General features: G+C 50.6%; 1 protein-coding gene across 2 annotated transcripts in view; it reads left to right on the forward strand.

Annotated features, from left to right (window-relative positions):
• TMEM189 (transmembrane protein 189) overlaps nt 1-22708 on the forward strand; it is a 25291-nt gene extending 2583 nt beyond the window's left edge. For both annotated transcript variants that reach the window (XM_006097973.3, XM_023761737.1), the window contains exons 2-6: nt 5389-5508; nt 16791-16882; nt 17279-17423; nt 19448-19660; nt 21698-22708. In XM_006097973.3, the coding sequence (XP_006098035.1) occupies nt 5389-5508; nt 16791-16882; nt 17279-17423; nt 19448-19660; nt 21698-21819 (692 nt within the window). In that variant the 3' untranslated portion in view covers nt 21820-22708. The remainder of the gene's footprint in view (nt 1-5388; nt 5509-16790; nt 16883-17278; nt 17424-19447; nt 19661-21697) is intronic.
• The last annotated feature ends 879 nt before the right edge of the window (nt 22709-23587 follow it).

A 23587-nucleotide genomic window follows, 5' to 3' on the forward strand; every position in this document is an offset into this window, starting at 1 on the left:
CTTCGTTATGTAACTTTGAGGAAATACCTTGATCTCGCGGGGCCTAACCTATACAATGAGCCACTAGTCTCACTACATACTAAGCAGCTTTGTCCCAGTCCCTGGTTTAGAACCTTGGGGACAAATGGTGAACAAGACAGGAAAAATGGGGCTGGCATTTTAGTCAGCCCAATATAGGAGGGAAGTACGTCGCTTGCCCAGTGGTGACAAGCCCTATAGAACAAATATATAAGCAGAAAAGGGGGGAATGAAATGTTGGGAGCAGTGACATTTTAGAGGAGGGCAGTTAAGGCCTCACAGGCGACATTTGAACAGAGTTCTGAAGGGCATGAAGATATTTGAGGAAGGGTTAGTCCAGACTAGGGATACAGCAAGTGCAAAGGCCCTGAGGTGGGAGTGTGCCTGGAATGTCTTCGGAACCGCGAGGAGGCTTGTGGGTTGGAGCAGAGTGAGCAAAGGGAGAGTAGGAGACGTTTCTGGGTTCCAGAACTAGATTCTTGAAATTCCTGGGGCCAGAAGTGGGTTGGCACTGTAACAGTTGGCAACAATAACAAGGCAAAGACAGTTTATTGAGCCCTATCAATTCCTGGGTATTTTCCTCACATGCACGCGTACCATCCTCACTACAGTTGTCTGAGGAGCACCTTGGCATTAACTCCATTTACAGGAGAGGAAACTGAGGCCCCATGGCCTCTTCATAGAGAAGAGCATGTTCTTCCTACGCTTGTCCTGCCTGGACTGGGCTTGCCCCTGCCCGTACCAGGGAGGAAGTTGGCTAGGCCAGGGGTTGCATCTATTTGGTTTCCCTAACGTGTCTGGCACTTCACGAGTGCCCCATCCACCTTGACAACATTTCCTGAGGCTTAGCAAAGAATAGCACCCTGCCCGTGGTCGGTCACACCGCCACTTAGCATCAGGGCCAGAACCAGAACACTGGTGGATGACATTCCAGGTTCCGTGTTCTTAGTCTCTACTGTGGAAGTGAGCCAGCCCGAGGTGGGCGTGCAGGAGCAGGGCCAGTGCAGGTCAGCAGAGCAGAGAGAGTGGGCGCTGTGTGGGCAGAGAGCTGAGTCATCTGATTAGCGTGTGTGGGGTGAGGCAGCCTCAGACCAATCCCATGGGCCCCGAGTGTCCAGCCGAGGAGTTGGGCCCTGGTCCTGAGGCCGGGAGCCAGAGAGTCTCATCGCCCGCTCCACTCTGGATTTCAGTTTCGCAGCAGCAGCTGTCCTGTGCCAGGTGCCAGGATTTGTGAAAGGCCTGGCGGGCTTGGCATGTTTCCCCTGACCTCATGGGCAAGCCTGTAGGTGAAGCAGGTGCCAGCTGATGCCTGCCTATGTGTACAGCACTTCTCAGGTGCTCCAGGGGTGGATTCTGAGGGCTCTCTAGAGTCAGCTGTTTACCTCCCCACTGGCTGACTACGGATGCCCCCTGCCCTGGGAGGCACAGGGGCTCTCAGTACGGGGTTACAGGAGAGGTAGAGGGTGTCGGGAGCACTGAGCGGAGGTCCTGGCCTGTAGTCCCAGAGCTGAGCCTAGGTTCAGTCCCCCACATGGGCCTGACTGAAGCCAGGGGACAGGCATGGGGCCCTTCCCTGGCCAGGCCTGGTCCTTGGCACACACTGGGCCAAGCTTTCTCTCTGCCTCCCTCAGTCTTGTTCTTTTCACATTTCTTTGTCTCTCCTTCCCTCTGTTTCTCTTTTACTCTGTGTCCCTATAATCTGTCTCTGTGTCTGTTTTTCTCTTTTTTTCTGTTTCTCATCTCTGTCTCTTGATTCCTGTTCTCTCTCACATCATTCTCCCCCCCCCCCTTCTCTCTCCCTCCCTCCCTCCCTCCTGTCCACACTTTCCTGAGGTCCAGGGTCTCCTAGTGGCCAAAGGCCATCAGAAGTGCAGGTTGTTCAGAGCTTGTCTGACTGAATTAGAAGATTTGGGCCTGATGCCAGGGCTCTGGCTGTAGTCCACCGCCAGGAAAGCAGACATGGCCGAGGCCTGGCTCCTGACCTCCCCTGCACCTCCCAGCCCTCCACAGCCACCACACACAATCCGGCCCCCTCCCCAGGCCAACCGGCAGTCACTGCTGTAACTCAGCCCAGATCATGGGCCCTGGCCAGGCCAGAGGTGGCTCAAGAAAACAAGGCCCAGCGCTCTGCCAGAGGCTTGTGTCTGGGGCAAAGCCCTTCCCCTCCCTGGGCTCTAGCCAACCAATCTGTAAAGTGACAGCATGTAGACCACTTGACCATGCAGGCCCTGCCAGACTGACTGTCCAGGCTGTGACCTAGGTGACTCTCAAATGACTTTGAATAAGTCACTTCATCTCTCCATTTCTCCCTTTGAAGGATGGGGCAAAGGTCTACGGAGTATGGTGAGGGCTGGCTGAGGTCACTGCTGGTATTGTACCGGGCATGTAGGACGTACTTAATGAAGGCTGTTTATTATTGTAGATGTATTTTTTTATGGATCAAAGTTGAGGCCTTGTTCTACAGAAGGATCCAGATTCCAGAGGCCAAAGAGAGTTCAGACGGGAAAATACTCAGATTCCGGGACATTCTCCATGGCAGGGGGAGAGAGCTGGGCAACCTTTGGAATCAGGACAGCCCCAAACTTCAGGCCATCGTGTCCCATTTACGAGTCCAGGATTCAGGCCCAGCTCTTCATTTTTACCCCTGGGCCTCAGTTTAGTTTCCTCATCTGAGGAGTGGGATCAACAGTTCCTCCCTGGAAGGACTGAGACTTGAATGAGAGACTATGCCTCACGCTCAAAAACTCAGATGACTGCAGGGGCCTGGCCAGGACTGCCACCAGGGAAAGCCACCCAATAGGAGGCCACCAGTAGGGGAGGGACCAGGGTGAACTGAACCTAGGCTCAGCTCTGGGACTACAGGCCAGGACCCCCTTCTGATGGGGCAACCACTGCTGTCGTGCCCCAGGGTGGCCAGAGTCCTATGTTCTCAAGGGAAGCAGGAAATAGGAATTCCATGTGAGTTTTGTGTATGTGTAGCTAATTTTTTTTTTTAAACTGAGAGCAAAATATGCTGGAGGGAGTGGGTCTGTGGCATCTCTGATGTGGGCTAAACCTGGCACCCCAGCTGTGATAGGCCTCAGTGGGTGTCATCCACTGTTATTGTTATTGTCATTTTATCTCAGGCTCAAAAACTCAGATGACTGCAGGGGCCTGGCCAATACTGTTGCCAGGTTGGGCAGTGAGTAGACAAGTTGGCATTGAGGAATCACCTGTCCCTTGCCTGCAGCTCACCCCCCTCCCCAGGCTTCCTGCTTCTGAGTCCCAGGCCTTGGCCACAAAGAGGAACCAGATGGGGAAGGCCCTGCTGGGCCAGATCATGGTGGCCTGAGCTGGAGGCTGCTGCAGTGGCAGGGCCACGTGACCCAAAGAAAACAGCCCCTGACCGAGAAGCAGGAAGCAAGGGGTTCGAGGCTCTCTGCTGCTGCTGCATGACCCCTGTAGCTATGTGTCCTCATCTATATGAGAAGGGACTAAGGCAGTGGTTCTCAACCTTCTGGCCCTTTAAATACAGTTCCTCATGTTGTGACCCAACCATAAAATTATTTTCGTTGCTACTTCATAACTGTCATGTTGCTACTGTTACGAATCGTAATGTAAATATCTGATATGCAGGATGGTCTTAGGCGACCCCTGTGAAAGGGTCGTTCGACCGCCAAAGGGGTCACTACCCACAGGTTGAGAACCGCTGGACTAAGGGAATGTGACTCTGGGCACAGTCCTTCCCCACTCTGGATCTTGGTCTTTTCACAGGGCACAGAGAGGGCAGCTATTCTGATCTGACTCAGGGAGCAGCTTGCTGTTGTATGACCTGAGCAAGGCCCTTTCTCTCTCTCTCTCTCAGCCTCTTTCCCTATCAGGGACAAAGGATGTTTCCTTCCCAAGCTGCTTTGGGAAGAGGAGCCCAAAGACAAAGCCTGGCAGTTTTTCCTTTAGGATTATCATAGTGGAATTTTATTCCACAAGCATTTATTGAGCACCAACTGTGTGCCAGGGTCCTGGTGAGCAAACCAGACAGGCCTCCTGAGTTCACGTTTGGATAGGCAGTGACAGTCCCTCATGATGGACCCTATGTTGGGGGAGCCCGGGGGTCAGAGGAGGTATCACGGATGGCTTCCTGGAGGCAGAGGTTCCAGGTTGAGATTTTTAAGGGCAGTGCCAAAGTCAGCCTGGTGTGGAGGGTGAAGGAAACGGCACATCCAAAGCACTAAAGAGAGGAGAGGACAGATACAGGAGGAAACTTGATGTGCCTTGGCCCCTTTGATGGCGAATCACTCGCTGCCTGGTCTACTGTTTAAGGTGATCCTGTCCCAGAATGTGGTCAGGGTCATGGCGGGAGGGACCAGGGACAACAGGACAAGTAAGAGCAGGGTCTCAGGAGCCAGATCCTCTGGCCACAGGATCCTGGTCTGTAGCTGACTAGCTGGATAGTTTTGAGTTACTTCCTTGGGACCACCCTGACCCTCAGATTTCTCATCTGCAAAATAGCATCACCTCAGCTGGTACCCGGCACATGGTAACTGCTTAGTAGATGTTAAACACTAATGATAAGGAAATTATTATCATTAAGAGTCTTCCATGCCCTTGAGACCCGCTGCCTGGGAAAGCAGTATTCTCAGAGGCCCTGTCACAAATTCTGTGTCACCCACATGCTATTTTTATTTCCAGTTACTTTTTTAAAATTTTGATTTAAAATGACAAGAAAAGACTTTGGATAGTACATTCACAAATTTTAAATTCAAAAAGGCGTAAGTGAAAAGCTAGTCTTAACTATAGTTTTTGTTTTTGATATAAATGCCTGCTGTTTGCGCTCTCCGGTATGTCCTGGATGTTCTAACGTGTGCACACCCTGGCTATTTCCTGGTCGCAGAGATGCTGTGGACCAGAGTAATTTGGCTGGTCCCCCAGGCCATGGACACTTAGGTTATTTCCAATGGTTTGACACCTCAAACAAAGCTGCAGTAAGTAAATCAGCTTGTCCAAGCTCATGTGCCTATTAAAAATATGTGGCAACATTTTTTTTTTTTAATTCTCATCCATGGATTCTTTTCCACTGATTTTTAGAGAGAGTAGAAGGGAAAGGAAGAGACAGAGAGAAAGAAACATCAATATGAGAGAGACACATTGATTGGTTGCCTCCTGCACACGCCACTACGGAAGCAGGGGATCGAACCTGCAACCAAAGTGCATGCCCTTGACCAGAATCAAACCCACGACACTTCAGTCCCCAGGGCCGAAGCTGTACTCAATGAGCCAAACGGGCTAGGGTGACATTTAAAGAGGAGATTTCCCACCCACATCCTGATTTCTGGCTTCTCTTGAGAATTAGAAGCTGCCCTCCATGCTCACCTCTCCCCTCTCTCCACACAGGCAAGCGCTTCCAGGAGTGGTGCTGTGTGGTCCTGTGTTTCAGCCTCATTGCCCACAACGTGGTCCACCTCCTGCTGCTGGCCCGCTGGGAGCACACGCCCTTCATCATGCTGGGTGTCGGTGAGTGCCCATGGCTCTGTTGCCGGCCTCCGTTTCCACGGGGGCCAGGGACGTACCTAGTGTCTGTGCCCCTCTGATGGCGACTTGCACATGTGTATACATGCGTGCTCATGTGTGTACACACAATTCAGTACGTGCTGTGGGAACTCCGCTTCTCGTCTCAGTCAGTGGCACCTGTCACTTGAGCCAAAATCCTGGGCGTCATCCTTAGCTCCTCTTTCTTTCACATTCCACATCCAAAGCATCAGCTAATATTCTTGGCTCCACTTTCAAAATGCATTCAGAATCCAACCATTACTCTCTACCTGCACTGTCCCCACCCTGGTCCAGCCACCATCCTCTCCCGCCTGGACTATTGTAGGAGCCTCCTCCCTGGTCTCCCCACTCCCACCTTTGCTTCCATTCCCCACACACAGCTAGAGGGCCCCTGTTAGCACCTCAGTCATGTCATGCCACCCCCCTGTATATTAAGAATTTAACACCAACTTTTCAGCATAGCCTGGCCCCAGCTCCTCCTCAGACCTCATCTCCCTCCACTCTTCTCTGGCTCTCCTTGGTCCCACCACACTGGCCTCTTCTCTGTGCCTCTGCCATGTACTGGACACACTCCTACCCCAGGGCCTTTGCATATGCTTCCTCCTGTGCCTGGAACACTTCCTATACATACCTACATAGCTCATACCTCATCCAATTCTCTGCTCAGACAGAGGTCACCTCTTCAGGGAGCCCCCAATTACTCTTTGGGAGCCCCCCAAAATAGCAGTCCTGTCATACACTAGCCCCTGACCCTACTCTTTTATGCAACATATTTCTTTATTTGTTTATTATGTGTTTTCCCCTACTCAAATGTCCGCTTCTTGAGAGTAGAGATTTTTGTCTGTTCACCACTATGTCCCCAGCCCCAAGCACAAGGCCACACACAGTAGGTGCTTGATAAATATTGAATGAATGAATGAATGAATGAGCAAGCTGCAACTTATTAGTACCTACTGAGTGTTTTCTCCCGGTCAGTCCGCACCCATCCACAGCCTCGGAGGTAGATGCTACAGTCGTCATCATTTTTCAGATGAGGAAACTGAGGCTCAGAGGAGGGACTAGCCTAGAGTCGCACACACCTCAAGCCGGAAGCACGACAGAGTTCTTAAGTCACTGTTTCCACTTCTAGCGTCCAGCTCCCACAATCTCATTAAAAGCATTCTGGCCACCTAAGCCAGTAGTGCTCAGGCTAAATAAGCCATCTGGGTCTAGGGTAGGAGTGAGCATGTGCGAGGGGTCCAGGCCAGCTGGAGGGGAGACTAACCCATCCATCCAGCGCTGGGGAGCCTGGGCCCCACCCACAGGAGCCAGATGTGCCAGTCGTGCCCCTCGGCCCCGGGGGTGAGAGGGACCTGCACCTCCAGCCTCTCATTCAAGGACAGTAATGCAGACAGTGTGAGCCCTAAAGCCCCATCTGAGGTGGTGACAAGCAGGCCCCTGCAGACCTGGGTTCAAGTCCCGGCTCCACCACCTCTTGGCTACGTGGCCTTGGGCAGGTGTCATTTCATCTCTGAGCCTCATTTTCCACATCTTCTAAGGAAAGCTGCCCACAGTCCTTGCCTCCTAGAGCTAGTGTGAGGGCAACATGCAGGTGTGCGTAACTGCTGAGAGGGCCAGTGACTGCATAGAGGGGTGGAAGGCCCACTCACCGGGGTTTGGGCCGTCTGCCTCAATGGTCAGTTTAACAGTGGATATTTCCCGAGTGCCTACACGCCAGGCCCCAGGCTGGGCACTTTTAACTCTTGGTGGCAGCCTCGTGAGAAGGTTCTGATCGCCATCCTCTGAGTAGCCAGGTGACTTGCCCACTGGCCCTCACCCAGGCAGCAGCAGAGTCTGGGGTCACATATTCAGAACTGCGTGGCGCCTGAACCGGGGACTGTGCAGCCACCGGTTAGCACTGAGAGGAGAGGGTGTTCTAGACGGTGGGCCCCGCTTGGGCAAAGGATCGGCAGCCTCAAAGCCTACGTGTGTGTTATCTGAGCCAGGACAGTGGGCATCCCAGGCAGGTCATCAGTCCCTTCCAGGGTCGGGACCAGGCAGCTTCCAGCCCTGGGCCCAGGCGATCTCTGACTGTCCAGTCAGTGCATCTGATTGCAGCTTCCCAATCTCATACTTTTGCCTCTGGGCTGATAAGAACAGACAATCCCGATAGCAGTGTTTACACAGTCCCTAATCAGTTTAAGTAGCTGCACTGATTTCTTGTTAACTGCGTAGGACGTAAGGGCACTGTGCCACCTACAGAGCCCGCCCCCCATCCAGCATTATCTCCCCAGAGGTTCCGGTGCCTCTGCAAGGCCTTTGAAACGAGAAAAAGCAGAAGCACGAAAAGGTGCCCAGTTAATAAGCGCAAACAGATGGTGCAATGCTGCTAACACAGTCAAGATAAGGGAGTAGGCGGGGAAGAGGTAAGGTCAGTGACATTTGTGTAGAGACCTGAAAGAGGTGAGGGCGGGGGCCTGGTATTCTAGGCAAAGGGAACTGCAAGTGCAAAGGCCCTGAGGCTGTTGTATGTCCAGAGTTTTGGGGAATAAAGAGGAGGCCCGGGGTTTTATTCTAAAGGCTGTGAGCAGTTATTTGTGAGTTTCCCACAGGGAGCTGGTCCTGCAGGGAAAATGCAGGGGGCAGGGAGCAAGGGCCAGAGAGGAGGCAAAGATGGTGCCCCAGACGTGGGTAGGGCAGAGGAGGTGGTGAGAAGTTGTCAGATTAGGAGTGAGCCGTGAAAGGTGAGCCACTCGTATGCTGCCAGATTGGCTGTGGAGGTGAGAGGGGTGGGGTCAGCGGCTACTCCAGGCTTTTGGCCTGAATGGATGAGGCTGAAGGAGCTGGCTGAGGGTAGATGCTTGAAGTGCCTGCCTGAGAGCCAAAGGAAGGTTGTCTGTCTAGCAGGGAATTGGAAATCCCAGTGTAGAATCAGGGAAGGCAGCTAGAGATCAAAATCTGGGAGGCCTGTCCTAGCCAGTGTGGCTCAGTAGTTGAGCATCAATCTCTGAAGAACCAGAAGGTCACAGTTCGATTCCCAGTCAGGGCACATGACCAGGCTGTGGGTTCGATCCCTGGTGTGGGGTGTGCAGGAAGCAGCCGATCAGTGATTCTCTCTTCATTGATATTTCTATCTCTCTATCTCTCTCTCCCCATTCCTCTCTGAAATCAATAAAAACATATATAGATAGATACATAGATAGATATAGATAGATAGATAGATAGATAGGTAGATATAGAGATAGATAGATAGATAGATAGATAGATAGATAGATAGATAGATAGACAGATAGATATAGATAGATTTTTTTTTTAATCTGGGAGGTCTAGAGGGTAGAGATGGTGTCTGAAGCTCAGGTGCACCCCCCGGAGCTGAGTAGGAGCAGAGCCCGAGGCCACTGGTGCTTCCAGGTTGGGGAGAGGAGGAAGAGCCAGCCAAGAGGTGGGGGGCACGGCAAGAGAATATGTTTCCAAAAGACTCGGGGGGCAGTGAAGGAACCACTGGTCAGTCATTAGGGACCTGACCGGGACTACTGCTGTGAATGAATGAGTGAAGAGATGAACAGCCCTGGGAGCCCTGAGCTGTGCTGCACTTGGGGGAAGTAGAGGAAGAGTATATGGACTTGTGAGTTGGTCTTTGGAAGAGAGAATAGGAGTTTTCTGCCAGACAAACAGGAGAGGGTGTTCCAGGTGAGGGGCACAGCGGGTGCAAGGTCCGCAGTGAGGACACAGGTCACATGGCCTCAGGTCATGGCAGGCCTGCTAGGTCAGGTGGAGCATCTGAGCTCAAAGCTAGGGTTTGGCTCAGGACCATATTGGACCAGCCCTCAGCAGTGTCCACTCTGTCTCGTCACTCTGTCTCCATACCAGGCCCTGAGTTGGGCAGAGGCGAAGCAGTCCCTGCTGGGTGACTTGTGGGGAAGTGGGCCCCCACCAAGGGGCCCAGGGTTTGTCTCAAGGTCACCCATTGAGTCAAGATAGCCTGGAGTGAGTCATCCCCTATTCCTGCCCCACCCCAGTATCCTGCAGAGAGGGAGGAAACCAAACGAAAGGCATCCCCAGGGTGAGCCAGCTGCCAGCCACCGCCACCAGCTGGGACAAAGAAGCTTCTGTGTGCCCGCCTCTGCCACCCCTGCCCCCATTAAAGCAGCCTCAGGCAGCAGGCCTGGAGTCTAAAAACAGCCATCCGCAGAGGCCTGGGGATCACAGAGCCATTTCCTCCCAGAAGGGGAGAACTCATTCTCTCCTAAAATTCCTGACCTCTGTTCTAGCATACATCCCTCCTGGCCCCGAAGCCCGCAAAGGCCGGTGCTGGTCATGTAACAGATGACAAGGCTCTGAGAGGAGCGTAATGTTTAAACCATTAACTATAGCTACATTTTTTTGGGGGTGGGGGGGTGGCTCTTACTATGTCCCATGCTAAGCACGTGAATTGCATTAGCCCATCTTACTAACTTGATTTTAGTTAGGTGAAGTGAGTACTATTAAAATTCCTATTTCCCAGACTTGAACAGGAAGGTTCAGTGTCATCCTTAACACCTTGCAATGGTCTCTGGCCACTTGCTAGGAGCCCTGTGTGGCCTGAGCAATCCTTACCCCTGTCTCATTTTCTCCTCTGGAAGTCAAGATATGATAGGGCCCATCACAGTACACATGAAGTGAGATAGTACACTTTTTTTAAATAGACTTTACTTTTTTTAAGTATGTTTTTATTGATTTTTAGAGATAGAGGAAAGGAGAGAGAGAAACATCCTGCAATCCTCCTACTGGGGATCGAGCCGCAACCCAGGCATGTGCCCTGACCAGGAATCAAACCATTGACCTCTTGGTTCACGGGTCGCCACTCAACCACTGACCCACACCGGCTGGGCTAGAACAATTTTAGATTTACAGAAAATGAGCAGATAGTAAAGAGAGTTCCCATAAAACCCTGTCCCCAATTTCCCCTATTATTAGCATCTTATATCTTACACTAGAGGCCCAGTGCATGAAAATTCATGCACTGGACCCCCTCAGCCCGGCTGCCCCCTCTCACAGTCCAGGAGCCCTCAGGGGCAGGAGGTGACACCCCATCACACCTCTGCTGCTGCCACTGCCAGCAGCGCAAGCCTCGGCCGACCCTGGTTACCTGGGCCTCGGGCAGCCCTGGGGGACTGGGGGGCTGAGGAGACTGGGGGTCTCCAGAGGCAGGTGCGCGGAGCAGCCGGGCCCATCTTGGGGGCGGGCCCGGCCTTGCCATGAACCTGCCACCCCAGCGGGCTGAGGTGACTGGGCACCGCCATCTTTGCAACTGCGTGAGGGTCAATTAGCATATTCCCTCCTTGTTAGATAGGATTAGTACCATACATTGGTTATAATCACTGTTCCAATATGGATACATTATTAGGAACTAAAGTCCATAGTTTGTTCAGGTGGCCTTTGTACCTAATGTCCTCCTTCTGTTCCAGGATCTTATTCAGGATTCCACGTCACATGTAGTTCTCATGTCCCTTCAGGCTCCTCTGGACTGTGACCATTTCTCAGATTTTCCTTGTTTTCAGTGACCTTCACAGTTTTGAGGACTGGAATTTAATTGGATGCCCCTCCACTGGAATTTGTCTAGTGTTTTTCTTACACTGGGTAAGATGTTTTGAGAGGAAGAGCTCAGAGGTAAATTGTCATTTTTAAAAAATATATTTGTATTGATTTCAGAGAGGAATGGAGAGGGAGAGAGAGATAAAAACATAAATGATGAGAGAATCACTGATCTGCTGCTTCCTGCATGCCCCACACAGGGGACTGAGCCTGCAACCCAGGCATATGCCCTGACCGGGAATCAAACCCTGATCTCCTGGTTTATAGGTCAACGCTCAACCACTGAGCCACGTCAGCTGGGCTAAATTGTCATGTTCATCACATCATAGCAAGGTGCATACTATCAACATGACTCAGCGTTGTGGTGTTGACCATGCCCCTGGCCCAGGTAGTGTTTGCCAACTTTCTCCACTGCAAAGTTACTCTCCTCCCCCTTCCATACTGCATTCTCTTTGGAAGGAAGTCACTGTGCACAGCCCATAGTTAAGGTGTGGGGAGCTATGGTCCCCAATAATGCACTTTTTAACACCTACATAGCACCAGGTACACGAAAGTGCTCCAGTATTAACTGTTATCACAAACATTGTTTTTCTAATGCAGATGCTTCTCAATTTAGGATGGGGTTACATCCCAGTAAAATAGCATAAGTCAAAAATGTATTTAATACACCTAACCTACTGAACACCATTGTTTAGCCTAGCCCACCTTAAATGTGTTTGGAACACTTAACATTAACCTACAGTTGGACAAAATCATCGCACAAAGCTTATTTTATAATGAACTATTAAATATCATGATTTATTATGTGTATCGCTTTTAAACCATTGTAAAGTTGAAAAGTCCTAAGTTGAACCATCGTAAGTCAGGGACTTCTGTATTGTTTTCATTGTTACTTCTGTTCTCTGGAAGGATTAAATGCTTAGGATGATTACAGAGATAAGATGTGTAACCAGCTTAGGACTGGCCTTGGTACAGTGTAGGGATTAAAAGAGTTAAAACTTTTAAGGTGCTGACATAGAGCCTGGTACCTAAAGTACCCAACAAATGTCAAGTAAAAATAAACAGCTGAAATCGTCACCCAAGAGAAATGGGGCTTATGTCTACACACAGGTTTATATATGGACATTTTCACGGACATTCAGGTATGACACTTGAGTCATACCTGAAAACAACCCAGACATCCAATAGTGAAATGGATAAACATACTGTGCTACATCCAGACAATGGAATATGACTCGGCAATAAAAAGGATGAATTGCTGATGCATCACCTACATGGGTGATTCTAGAAGCATTATGCTCATGAAAGAAGCTAGACTCAAAAAAGCACATACTATTTATGTGAATCCATTTATGTGAAGTTCTAGAATATGCAGAACCAATCTATGATAAGAAGCAGATCAGTGGTTGCGTGGAATATTAGGGGGCACAAGGTCACACTCACTGGGAGGCTGCCTTCACGTGTAGGCAGCATTTAGAGGCATCATTAGCCCTGGCCGGTGTTTCTCACTGGTTAGAATTGGTCACTCACTGAAAGGTTGCAGGTTCAATTCCAGGTGAAGGGCACATGCCTGGGTTGCAGTTTGCTCCCTGTCCCCAAGTTAGGAGCACTCAACCACTGAGCCACACCGGCCGGCCCACTGTCTCTGAAAAGCAATGGAAAAAATATCCCCAGGTGAAGATAAATAATAAATAAATAAATAAATAGTCGGCCGGCTTGGCTTTGTGGTTGAACGTTGACCTATGAACCAGGAGGTCATGGTTCAATTCCCAGTCAGGGCACATGCCTGGGTTGTGGAGGGAGTGCAGGAGGCAGCCAATCAATGATTTTCTCTTGTCATTGATGTTTCTATCTCTCCTTTTCCCTTACTCTCTGAAATCAATAAAAAAATATTTTTTTAACATATTTTTTTTTAATATATTTTATTGATTTTTCACAGAGAGGAGGAGGGGAGAGGGATAGAGTTAGAAACATCGATGAGAAAGAAACATCGATCAGCTGCCTCCTGCACACCCCCTACTGGGGATGTGCCCGCAACCCAGGTATATGCCCTTGACTGGAATCAAACCCGGGACCCTTCAGTCCACAGGCCGACACTCTATCCACTGAGCCAAACCGGTTAGGGCAAAATATATTTTTTAAAAATAGATAGATGATAGATAGATAGATAGATAGATAGATAGATAGATAGATAGATAGTGTACCGTTAGTCAGAGTTGTTAGGATAGAGCCTCAGGGGTCACTTCACTATGCAAGTAAAGATGCTGAGGCCCAGAGGGGGCAAGGGACTTGCCCAAGGTGACACAGCAATATAGTAGCAAGAGATGAGGCCCCTGATTCTTGATCTAGATTCACCTTAGCTCTTGTCCACATACCCTATTGTTGCTCCTGGTGGACAGAAGGTAGTGTGTATAGAGCAGTGGTTCTCAACCTTCCTAATGCCGCGACCCTTTAATACAGTTCTCTCATGTTGTGGTGACCCCCAATTTCACTGTTACAAATTGAACATAATTAAAGCAGAGTGATTAATCACAAAAACAATATGTAATTATGTATGTGTTTTCCGATGGTCTTAGGCGACCCCTGTGAAAGGGTCGTTCGATCCCCAAAGGGGTCGCGACCCACAGGTTGAGAACCGCTGGTATAGAGCATCCTGTAGTATGCAGTAGGAGCTCTATTAATGCCCCTGGACTTACTGAGGTGCAGTTTAAGGGCATGAAAGGGTGCTGATTTTAGAGGCAGGTAGACCTGCCTCTTCCCATCCCCTGGCTACCACTTCCATGTCATGGGACTCCGGGGTCGGGGGGACTTCTCAGAGCCCCTTTCCTTATCCAAGAAGAGGGGATAGTAAATGACACCGTCTCATGCGGTGACCGTGCCGTGATAGAAATAAAGCACAGAGACGTGACCAGGAGCACCTGCCGAGAGGCCCGGCTTTCACCAGGGGGGTGGGGTGATGTTTGCCCTGACCTGGAAGATTGAGGAGGAGCCAGCCACTCGGGGATCTTTAGGGAGGGATGGGGTGCGGGGCAAGGAAACAGCAAGTGCAGAGCCCTGTCTCCCGTCTCGCTGGCCTCCCTGACTCTTGCCCGGGCCCACCCTCCCGGCGTTGTCATTGAGGAGCCGGACGGCCCAGCCCTGGGTGGGGCCCTGAGTATACAGGCCCGGAGGGCCCTGCTGAGCCCTGACCCTCCCCAGCCCAGCCACCTGTGTCACCCTATGGCTTATCTTTCAGCTTCCGCATGCCAGGAGGTAGTGCTTGTCCCGACCTGCCCGCCTGGCCTTGTCACCAAGAACTCGCAGGTGGCTCCATAGAGCTGTGTCTCCCTTCCCCCACTGTCTGTTCCGTGTTTGATATCCATGGGGTGGAGGCTCCAGCCCTCTGGAAAGTCTTCATTCACGGCTACCCTTTAACTTGCAAGCCCACAGTGACTTGCGTGCCCACTCTTGCCCCCTCATTCATGACCCCCGTTCCGGGGACTTTTCTGCAGCCTCCACAGTGGCCCAGTGACCTGGTCTCTTGTCACCAAGAGTCCACGGCTCTAGCAGAACTCAAAGAACCCAAATGGCCTTGCTGGGCCTTGAACAAGTTCACCAGAGAAACTGAGTGTGGGGAGGGGTGGGGAAAGGGTGTGCCTGAAGTCACAGGACCCAGTGGACTACCCTGACAATCACTGAGAACTGCATTCATTCCCTGCCATGTTTTATAGCTTTTCCTGCCGGTGTCTCTGCCACAGGGACAGTGAGCTCAATATCTGGTGTGTCTCTGGTTCCAGAGCTTGGTGCACAGTACAGGGTCTCAGAATGTTGCTTACAGACTAAATGACTGAATAACAACAGCATCGATAAGAATAGGTATGGAGGGGTTACTGTGTGCCAGGTACTGTACTTCGTGTTTACATTGATTAATTAATTCAGTGAGTATATACAGAACCCCTGATAAGTGCCAGGAACCAGGATATAGCCATAGACAAAAGCCTAAAATCCCTGACCTTGTGGGCTGACATCCTTGTGAGGGACACGGTAATCAGAAAAATGAAGTCCAAGGTGACAGGCGCTTGGACAAAAGGAGACAGGAGATAGGAAATGCGAGGGGATACAATTTTATTTTATTAGTTATTTTTTTAACATGTTTATTGATTTCAGAGAGGAAGGGGAAGAGAGAGAGAGATAGAAACATCAATGATGAGAGAGAATCATTGATCGGCTGCCTCATGCACACCACACACTGGAGATCGAGCCCACAACCCAGGCATGTGCCCTGACCAGGAATCGAATCGTGACCTCCTGGTTCAGTTATCGACGCTCAACCACTGAGCCATGTCGGCCGGGCAAGAGCAGGTACAATTTTAGATCCGGTGTCCTCGGAGGACTTTGAGTGAAGAACTGAAGGAAGTGAAGAGTGAACTGTGTTACATCTTGGGAAAGAATGTTCCAGGCAGAGGGGAAAGCAAATGTGAAGACCCAAGACATGTAAGGGTGTCAAGGGAAAGGGAACACACCAAGAGGACCGAGATGCAGTGAGAGGGGAGTGTGATGGGAGTGGCACTGGGGTGTTACCTGGACAGGTGGTTGCCCCTCTGCCTCAGTTTCCCCAGGTGTACAATGGTGATGGTTCATCCTGCTGTGTTAGATTTGATCCTCACAGCTGGTTAAGAACCCAGCTCTGCCACTTGCCATTTATGCTACCTCATTCTAGTAACTTCTGTTCTCCAAACCTCAGTTCCCATCTCTATAAACTAAAAATAAAAATGATACCAACTTCTAACAGATTATGAGAATTTATTGAAATCAAGCATGTAAAGCACTTGTGTCTGACACTAAGAAAGTGCTATAAGTGGGTTCCTCTTTTTTTTAAATCATCATCATTCCCATCTATCTTCAAGAAATTGGGGCACAGAGAGGTTAAGTAACACTCCCAGTATCACACAGCTAGTGAGCGACAGCTGGAATTTGAGTACAGATCTCACAGCTAACACTCCCAGTGTCACACAGCTAGTGAGCGACAGCTGGAATTTGAGTACAGATCTCACAGCTCTTAACCTCTGTATCATACTAAACCCTCAAGTGAGTGAGTGATATTGGGGTCTCTTAGGGGACCCACTCCAGTTCTGAACCAATTGAGAACAAAGATAAGGAAAAGGCTGCTGGATGCCAAATTACCACGTGTATTGTTGATAAAAGCTAGGTAGGATTGGGGACTGGTGTCCATCGGCACCTCATGTACTTCTCTTTTTGTTTCATTGTTGAGTGTTACAGATATATCCCCCTGGAGATTATTACACCAACCAAAATAAGCCAGTGAAGTCCTTCCTGACACCAGACCCCAGAAGGACATTTCCATCCGGTCACCAGCAGCACTGTAATAGAGCGGGCTTCCCTGTGTGGGGCACCTGAGGGTCAGCTCCTCCCAGGGAAAGGTCAGGCTGATCTGAGCATGCCCAGGGTATTCTCTCCAGTCCCCACAGCTCCCCTGAGGCAGAACAAGGAAAGGGCCAGAACCAGACTGAGGCTCCATTCACAGGAAAGAGAGCTCCCAAGTAGGGAAGGGACGGCCTCTCGCCTAACAAATGAGTGAATGAGCGAGCAAGCCAGTGAGTGAATGCTGGGCGCCCTGGTTTGGATGGGCAGATGGCGAGGTGTCCCTGTGTGCCCCATCCCCCTCGCCATTCTCACTCTGGTCTTGTCCACAGTTGCAGGGGCTCTCATTGCTGACTTCTTGTCTGGCCTGGTGCACTGGGGAGCCGACACTTGGGGTTCCGTGGAGCTGCCCATTGTGGGGAAGGTGCGTATATTGACCCAGCCCCAGCCCGTCTCCTCTGGAAGGAGGTCGGGCTCTCTGACGTTGGGTGAGGTCCCTTTCCTGTCTGAGCCTGTTTCCCTGTCTTAGGGTGGGAAAGAGGGTGGAGCTTGTCTCATAGCCCAGGTGGGGAGGCAGGCCCAGAGGGGAGCAGTACCAGCCCGAGGTCCCTGCCTGGTCATTTCGACCTGTCTTCTGCTAGAACTAGACTGTGAAGGCTGGGCGGGGTCTGTGGCATCAGTGGCATGGTGGAATGTTCTGGCATCCCAGAGCCAAGGAGGTGAGCTCAAATTCTGTGTGTGTTGGAGACTGGGAGTGGCTGGCCAGCATAGACAGACTGGCTGGATCTGTCCCCACTCCCGCCTCCCTACCCCACCCCAGGCTTTCATCCGGCCGTTCCGGGAGCATCACATCGACCCAACAGCCATCACACGTCATGACTTCATCGAGACCAATGGGGACAACTGCCTGGTGACACTGCTGCCCTTGCTGAACATGGCCTACCAGTTCCACACCCAGAGCCCTGGTGAGCGTGCCAGCTGGTGGTGGGCCTCCAGGGGGCCACGGAGACAAACACTCGTGTGCCCATGAGCCTCCTGTGGCTTGTGTGTGTGTTTGGGCCCTCACAGTGTTATAAAACATGTTGTTACCTTCATGTAAAATTGGGGTATTTGACATAAAGGCCTGTGTTTCCAGCTTCTCTTAAACATTCCGATCTGGCCACCCTGGGCCCTTGTTCCACTTGTCTTCTTCACTGGGCTGGAGCGAAGTGCAGCTGCCACCTTTAGACAGGAATGCACTCTCCCCAATTTGCCACAGTCCCCACTACTCCCTGCTGTCCTACACCCCCCACCCTCTTGCGTATTTGTATTACCTGCCTAAGAGCTGGTTTTGCTGCCCTGGCTTAGTAGAAAGAGTATCAGCTGTGAACTCGGACAGTCCTGCATTCAGATCTCTGCCCTACCTATTTTAGGGAGGGAACTTGTCCCAGAATAAGTCACTTCATCTCTCTGAGCCTTACTGTCAGGTGGGGAAACGTCCTTCCTTGTTTTAACGATTTGACACCTCACTGATCCTCAGAGCAACCTCCCTGTGGGTAGATGTGATGAGTATCTGTGGTAGTAGGTGCTGTGGTGCCCCTCCCACACCCTCTTCCCAAGGGGTGGAACCGTCCCTCACTGCTGCTGTGAGGGGGGCTGCTAACAACTCCCAGCTGCCCCTTCTGAGAACGGCTAGGGCAGGTCCCACCTCTCCCCTGAGGATAAGCCTAAAGCCAGTGACATGAAACACCTACAGAAGACCAGCCCCCTCATTTCTGAATGGGACCGACTCTATGGAGCCATTAACACTCCAGAGTTCCCCTCAGGATCGGCTGAGGCAAGACTCCCCCCACCCCATCTTTGCTTAGCTCTTCTCCTGTCCTGCTTCCCTCATTCCCTCAAATGTTCTTCCAGAGGAGAGGATTCCCCTCACTTCCCCACCCCCCAATAAATCACAAAGCCCCCAAATCCTTCTCAGGCTGTGCTTCTAGGGAACCTGGACAAAGACTTATTTCCTTTTTTTTAAGTATATTGTGGTTGATTTCAGAGAGGAAGGAAGAGGGAGAGAGAGATAGAAACATCAATGATGAGAGAGAATCATTGATTGGCTGCCTCCTGTGTTGATGTTCTTTGTGAACGGTGACGCTGAGATGAGCTTGGCGTGCAGGATTAAGTTTAGAGAAGCAGAGGGCTACCGCTAGTCAGGCAAGTAGCAAAGCCCCCAAAGCTCTCATGGCTTTTATTTGGGGAGTACAGTAAATTAACAATGGAGTACAGCAAGTGACAATGATTAACAGGCATGCTTATGAGATCATCTGAGCTAAGTTATACATTACACTATTAATTTCCTATGTTATACAAAGACCCTTTCCACCTGCAGCAGTGTACCCTCCCTGGCTTTCCATGCCCTCATGGACTATTTATCACCTCAAGGAAATTCTGCCTCTGAACAATAAGTCTTGCGTGCAAGACTTTGTTCTGACGTGGCCTACTTGCAGGCTCCCGCCTTTTCCTGGCAGAACATCCTCTTCTAGTTAACTTTTCATTCCACTTGTCCAGCTACATCCTGCACATCCCCTACTGGGGATTGAGACCAAAACCCGGGCATGTGCCCTGACCGGGACTCCAACCATGACCTCCTGGTTCATAGGTCGACACTCAACCACGGAACCACGCCGGCTGGGCAACTTATTCCCATTTTATTGATGAGGAAGTTAAGACTCACAGAGCCAGGGTCACTGACCCAGGTTCATACAGCCAAGAAATGTCATAGCAGCGATCTGAGCCCAGTGCTGCGACTCCAGAGCCCACATTATTGTTATTTATGCTTATTCATTATCTGCCCATGAGCAAAGGGGAGTCTGAGTTTGCCGCTGGGGCCACATGGGAGGCTGCAGGGAGGTCTGGGTGCTACCCTGGGATGGGAGCTGCCCGGAGCTGGTGGTCGACCCCAACCCCATGTGACAATTATGTGGGCCTTATGGGTACCCACCCTCTCCCCACCCTGCAGAAGCCCTGGAGCAGCTGTACCCCTGGAAATGCTTCGTCTTCTGCCTGATCATCTTTGGCACCTTCACCAACCAGATTCACAAGTGGTCGCACACGTACTTTGGGCTGCCACGCTGGGTCATCCTCCTGCAGGACTGGCATGTCATCCTGCCACGTAAACACCATCGAATCCACCACGTCTCACCCCACGAGACCTACTTCTGCATCACCACAGGTGCGGCTAGAAGGCGGCATAGAACAGGACACCCCCCCTCCTCCAGCTACAACTCCATCCTCAGGGTCAGGAGGGCACAGGTCACAGTGGAAGGTCATGCAGTCCTTGCCCTGTGGGAACATTCTCTCAGAACACATTTATTGAGCACCTACTATATGCCAGGCACTCTTCTAGGTGCTAAGGACACAGCCATAAACAAGACAGAACTTCCCCAACCCCACCTCATGGAACAAATATTTATTAAGCACCTACTATATGCCAGGCACTGCTCTGCTCTGGGCTTAGGACACAGCACTGAACTAAACTGGCAAAAATCCTGTCTTCAAGGCATTTACATTCTAATAGGGGACATTCCAGACAATAAACAAGCCCTATATCTGATAGTGCTAACTGCTATGGAGGAAAATAAAGCAGGGGTGGAAGGAAATGGGGAAATTTTCCCTTTAAGTGGGGTGGTCCGGGAAGCCCTCACTGAGAACGTGACATTGAAACTGAGGGAGAAAGTCATGCGGATCTGAAAGAAGAGCACTGCCGGTTGCAGGAACAGTGGTGCAAAGGCCCTGAGGCAGGAGCATGCACTTTTGTTTGAGGAGCTGCAAGGAGGCTATTGTGGCTGGAGTGGAGGGCTTATGAGAGGAAGTATGACAGGAGAAAGGACAAAGTCCAGGTCTGAGAAATGCTACGGAGGAAAACATAGCAGGGTGAAGGGCAGAGAGACATGGGGTGGAGGGGAGAGGGGAGTGGCTGTTCATGTAAGGAGATCAGAAAGCTGGAATGTGGTAGGAGTGCAAATACTTGCAGATAAATAAGGAAGGACCAATCCAAGCAAAGGGAATAGCAAGTACAAATGTCCTGAGGCAGGAAGATGCCTAGAGTGGCTGAGGAACAGTCAGGAGGCACATATGCCATTGGTAATGGGCCAGTGCCACCAGAGAGGTGAGGTGAATCAGGTCAGCATGTTTTCTAGGACGAGTTGGGTTTCTTCCAAGGTTAAGTATATAAGGTGCTATCAAGTCAGACCAAGTTAGGTTCACCTGTCATCTCCTCCATGTGTGCCTGTAGAGGACTCAAGCCTCCCGGGATGTGGTGTTTTTCATCCACAAAATGGGTCTGCAGGCACTTCCTTCACGTACCAGCTTTTCTGGGTGTGAATGGCAAGATGGCAGATGCAAAGTGCTTGGCACATAGTAGGTACTCGATAAGCTACTGGGGCTTGGGAGAGGGATTGTTTTGTTTTTCTGGAGGCAGAACTGAGAGCCACAAAAAAAATTTTTTTTTGCACGTCATACTCTTTGAGAGAAGGTGGAGGGGATAGAATTTAGGCCATTTAGGAGTTCAGTGAACTGCTTAGCCAGGCCTGGGACCAATCTTGGTTTGGCCTGCTACTAATTGGAAAACTCCCCTCTAGGTTTTCATTTTCTCGTGTGGAAAAAGGACTGATAATAGTATCTACCTTGTTTGGTTGGGAGATTGTAATGCAGATATGAAATAAAATTGTGAGAAATATGAATTGAGCACCTACTATGTGCTAGATACCATTCTTGGCACTGGGGGTGAACGGTGCAAAAACATGAGGTTCTGCTGTTCAGAGCTGACATTCTAGTTGAGGGTTGGGGAGAAAACTCAACAAAATATCATGGAAGTGCTGAATTAATGAGATTAGTTACATTATCAGGAAGGCTATAAAGAAAAGAGAGGGCCATCACAGGCCTGGAGTGTGGTTTAAGTGGTGGTCAGGGAAGGCTTCCTGGGAGAGGTGGCATTTGAGCCAAGTGATAAGAGATGCTGCCACTATGCTTAGCATACAGTAAGTGCTCAATAAGAAAGTGAATGAGTGAGGGTATGAGGGCATGTCTGAGCAGTCCCTGAGCCCATTGGTGGGAGGCCCTTGTTCCTAGATTCCTTGATCAGTCCTTGTCCCCTCCCGTCTGCCAACCCACTCCCTATTGCTCCTGCCTCAGGTAGGACCAGCTCTCTCTCTATTCCCTCAACCGCTCCTCTCCCATTCAACCCCTTGGTGCCCTGTTTCCACTGCAGGTTGGCTCAACTACCCTCTGGAGAAGATGGGTTTCTGGAGACGCCTAGAGGACCTTATCCAGGGCCTGACAGGAGAGAAGCCTCGGGCAGATGACATGAAATGGGCCCAGAAGATCAAATAACTCCTCCAGCCTGCCACCTCATTGCCAACCTTCCTTGGCCTCCCCAAACCGAAGCCATCTGCCAAATTCCAGCCTTCCTCGTGCTGGCCCCTCCATGTGGAGAGGACGCCTCCTGAGCTGGGCCTGGGCACCCCCAGCCCACCCTTTGTGACACACAATACTTGAGCCACTGACTTTTCATTTCCCTTTTTTTTTTTCCGTTTCCTTTCCTCGGCCCCCTCCTTAGTTACCTGAGCTGCTCTGTCTGCCAAGCCTGACTGCAGGAAAAGGAGCCCTTTGAGTAGAGGGGAAGTTCACCCACTCCCCACACTCTGACCTCCCCCAGCCCCACTGGGCAGCACTTCCGTGTGGCTGGTGTTAAGGCCACTAATCCTCTTGTCTGTCCCTCGTCTTCTCCCAGTGGTCTAGGAGCCCCTAGGCTCACCTAAGTGTCCCTGGAGCATTGCCCTGCAAACTGACCCTAAAGGCCTTGGGGGACAGCCCCAGCCCAGCCTGTTTATTTAAGGATAGCAAAGTACAGCAAGGGTCTGAGGACAGGTGGCCAGAAGAAGCCAGAATCCCCTGCCCAAGTCTGGACCTTCTCCTCCCCTCCCCCATCTGCCCACGTGGTTCCAGCCAGAGCTGATGTTTCTACATGAAAGAAGGACGACTTCAGAGGGCACAGCCCCTACGATGGGTGTGATCATTTGGAAGGGGACACATATCCCCTCTGGCCAGGGGGATGTCAGAGAAGGAAAAGTGGGCTTTTTTTTTTTTTTAAAGGTGCTTGCTTGTTTAATGTAAATAATAGAAAGCCTTAATATCTTTTCTGTAACACGGAGTGATATTTTAATGTCATGTTTTGGATGTACATAATATATTTATAACAAAGCAGCAAGAGTCTACTTAACCTGGGCTGCCTCCTGTTTCCTGGTTGGCTGGGGGAGGGGTGTAAGAAGTTTGGAGGGTAAGGCCCCACCCCTAGCCTCTTCCTGGCTCCCCTCCCCACCCCCCAACTCTGGGCTCAGGGTGGGGGCTTTGTCACCTGAGACAGTGAATTAATGTTGATATCCACTTCAAACACTTGGAGGGGATCCATGATTTGGTCAGGAATGGTCCTCCTGCAGGAGATCATGATGATAGAGTATTAAGGCTGATCCCCGTTAGTGAATTCCTTCAGCAAATGTTTATTGGCATCTGGTGTGTGCCAGGCTCTGACCTGGACCCTGGGGCACAGCAGTGAACGTAAACAGAAAAGGACTTACCCTAGTGGAGATGACCTCCTGGGTAGAGGGACCATAAACATAAATACATGCACATGGGCATTCAGATGTTGATTTGTAAAGAAAATCAAACAGCATAGAGAAAGCAGAGTGGGGCTGTTTGGCAGTGTGGTCTGGGAGGGCCTGAGGAGGTGACATTTGAGCTGAGATCTAGAGGAGGATATGGAGCCAGCTGAGGAAAGAATTGGGGAAAGAGGCCTCTTGACTGGACAGCAAGTGCAAAGGTCCTGAGGCAGGAACAACTTGGGGTTTTTAAGAGACAGTGTGATTGGACTGAAGTGAGCAAGGGGAAGGTGGAAGATGAGGTTAGAAAAGCCATTACACAGAACCTCTTAGGCTGAGGCAAGTGGAGAGACACGACATTTCAGACAAATGAGTATCTTGTTCATTCATTGAACAAATAATTATAAGGCATTTCCTATGTGCTAGGCACTGGGGTTCAGTAGTGAACACTACACACATTACAATCAATATCGAGTCTGGGCTAGAGAATTTCTACAATATTA

Source organism: Myotis lucifugus, unplaced genomic scaffold (genome assembly GCF_000147115.1).
Source record: "Myotis lucifugus unplaced genomic scaffold, Myoluc2.0 scaffold_215, whole genome shotgun sequence".
In the NCBI taxonomy this organism is placed as follows: domain Eukaryota; kingdom Metazoa; phylum Chordata; class Mammalia; order Chiroptera; family Vespertilionidae; genus Myotis; species Myotis lucifugus.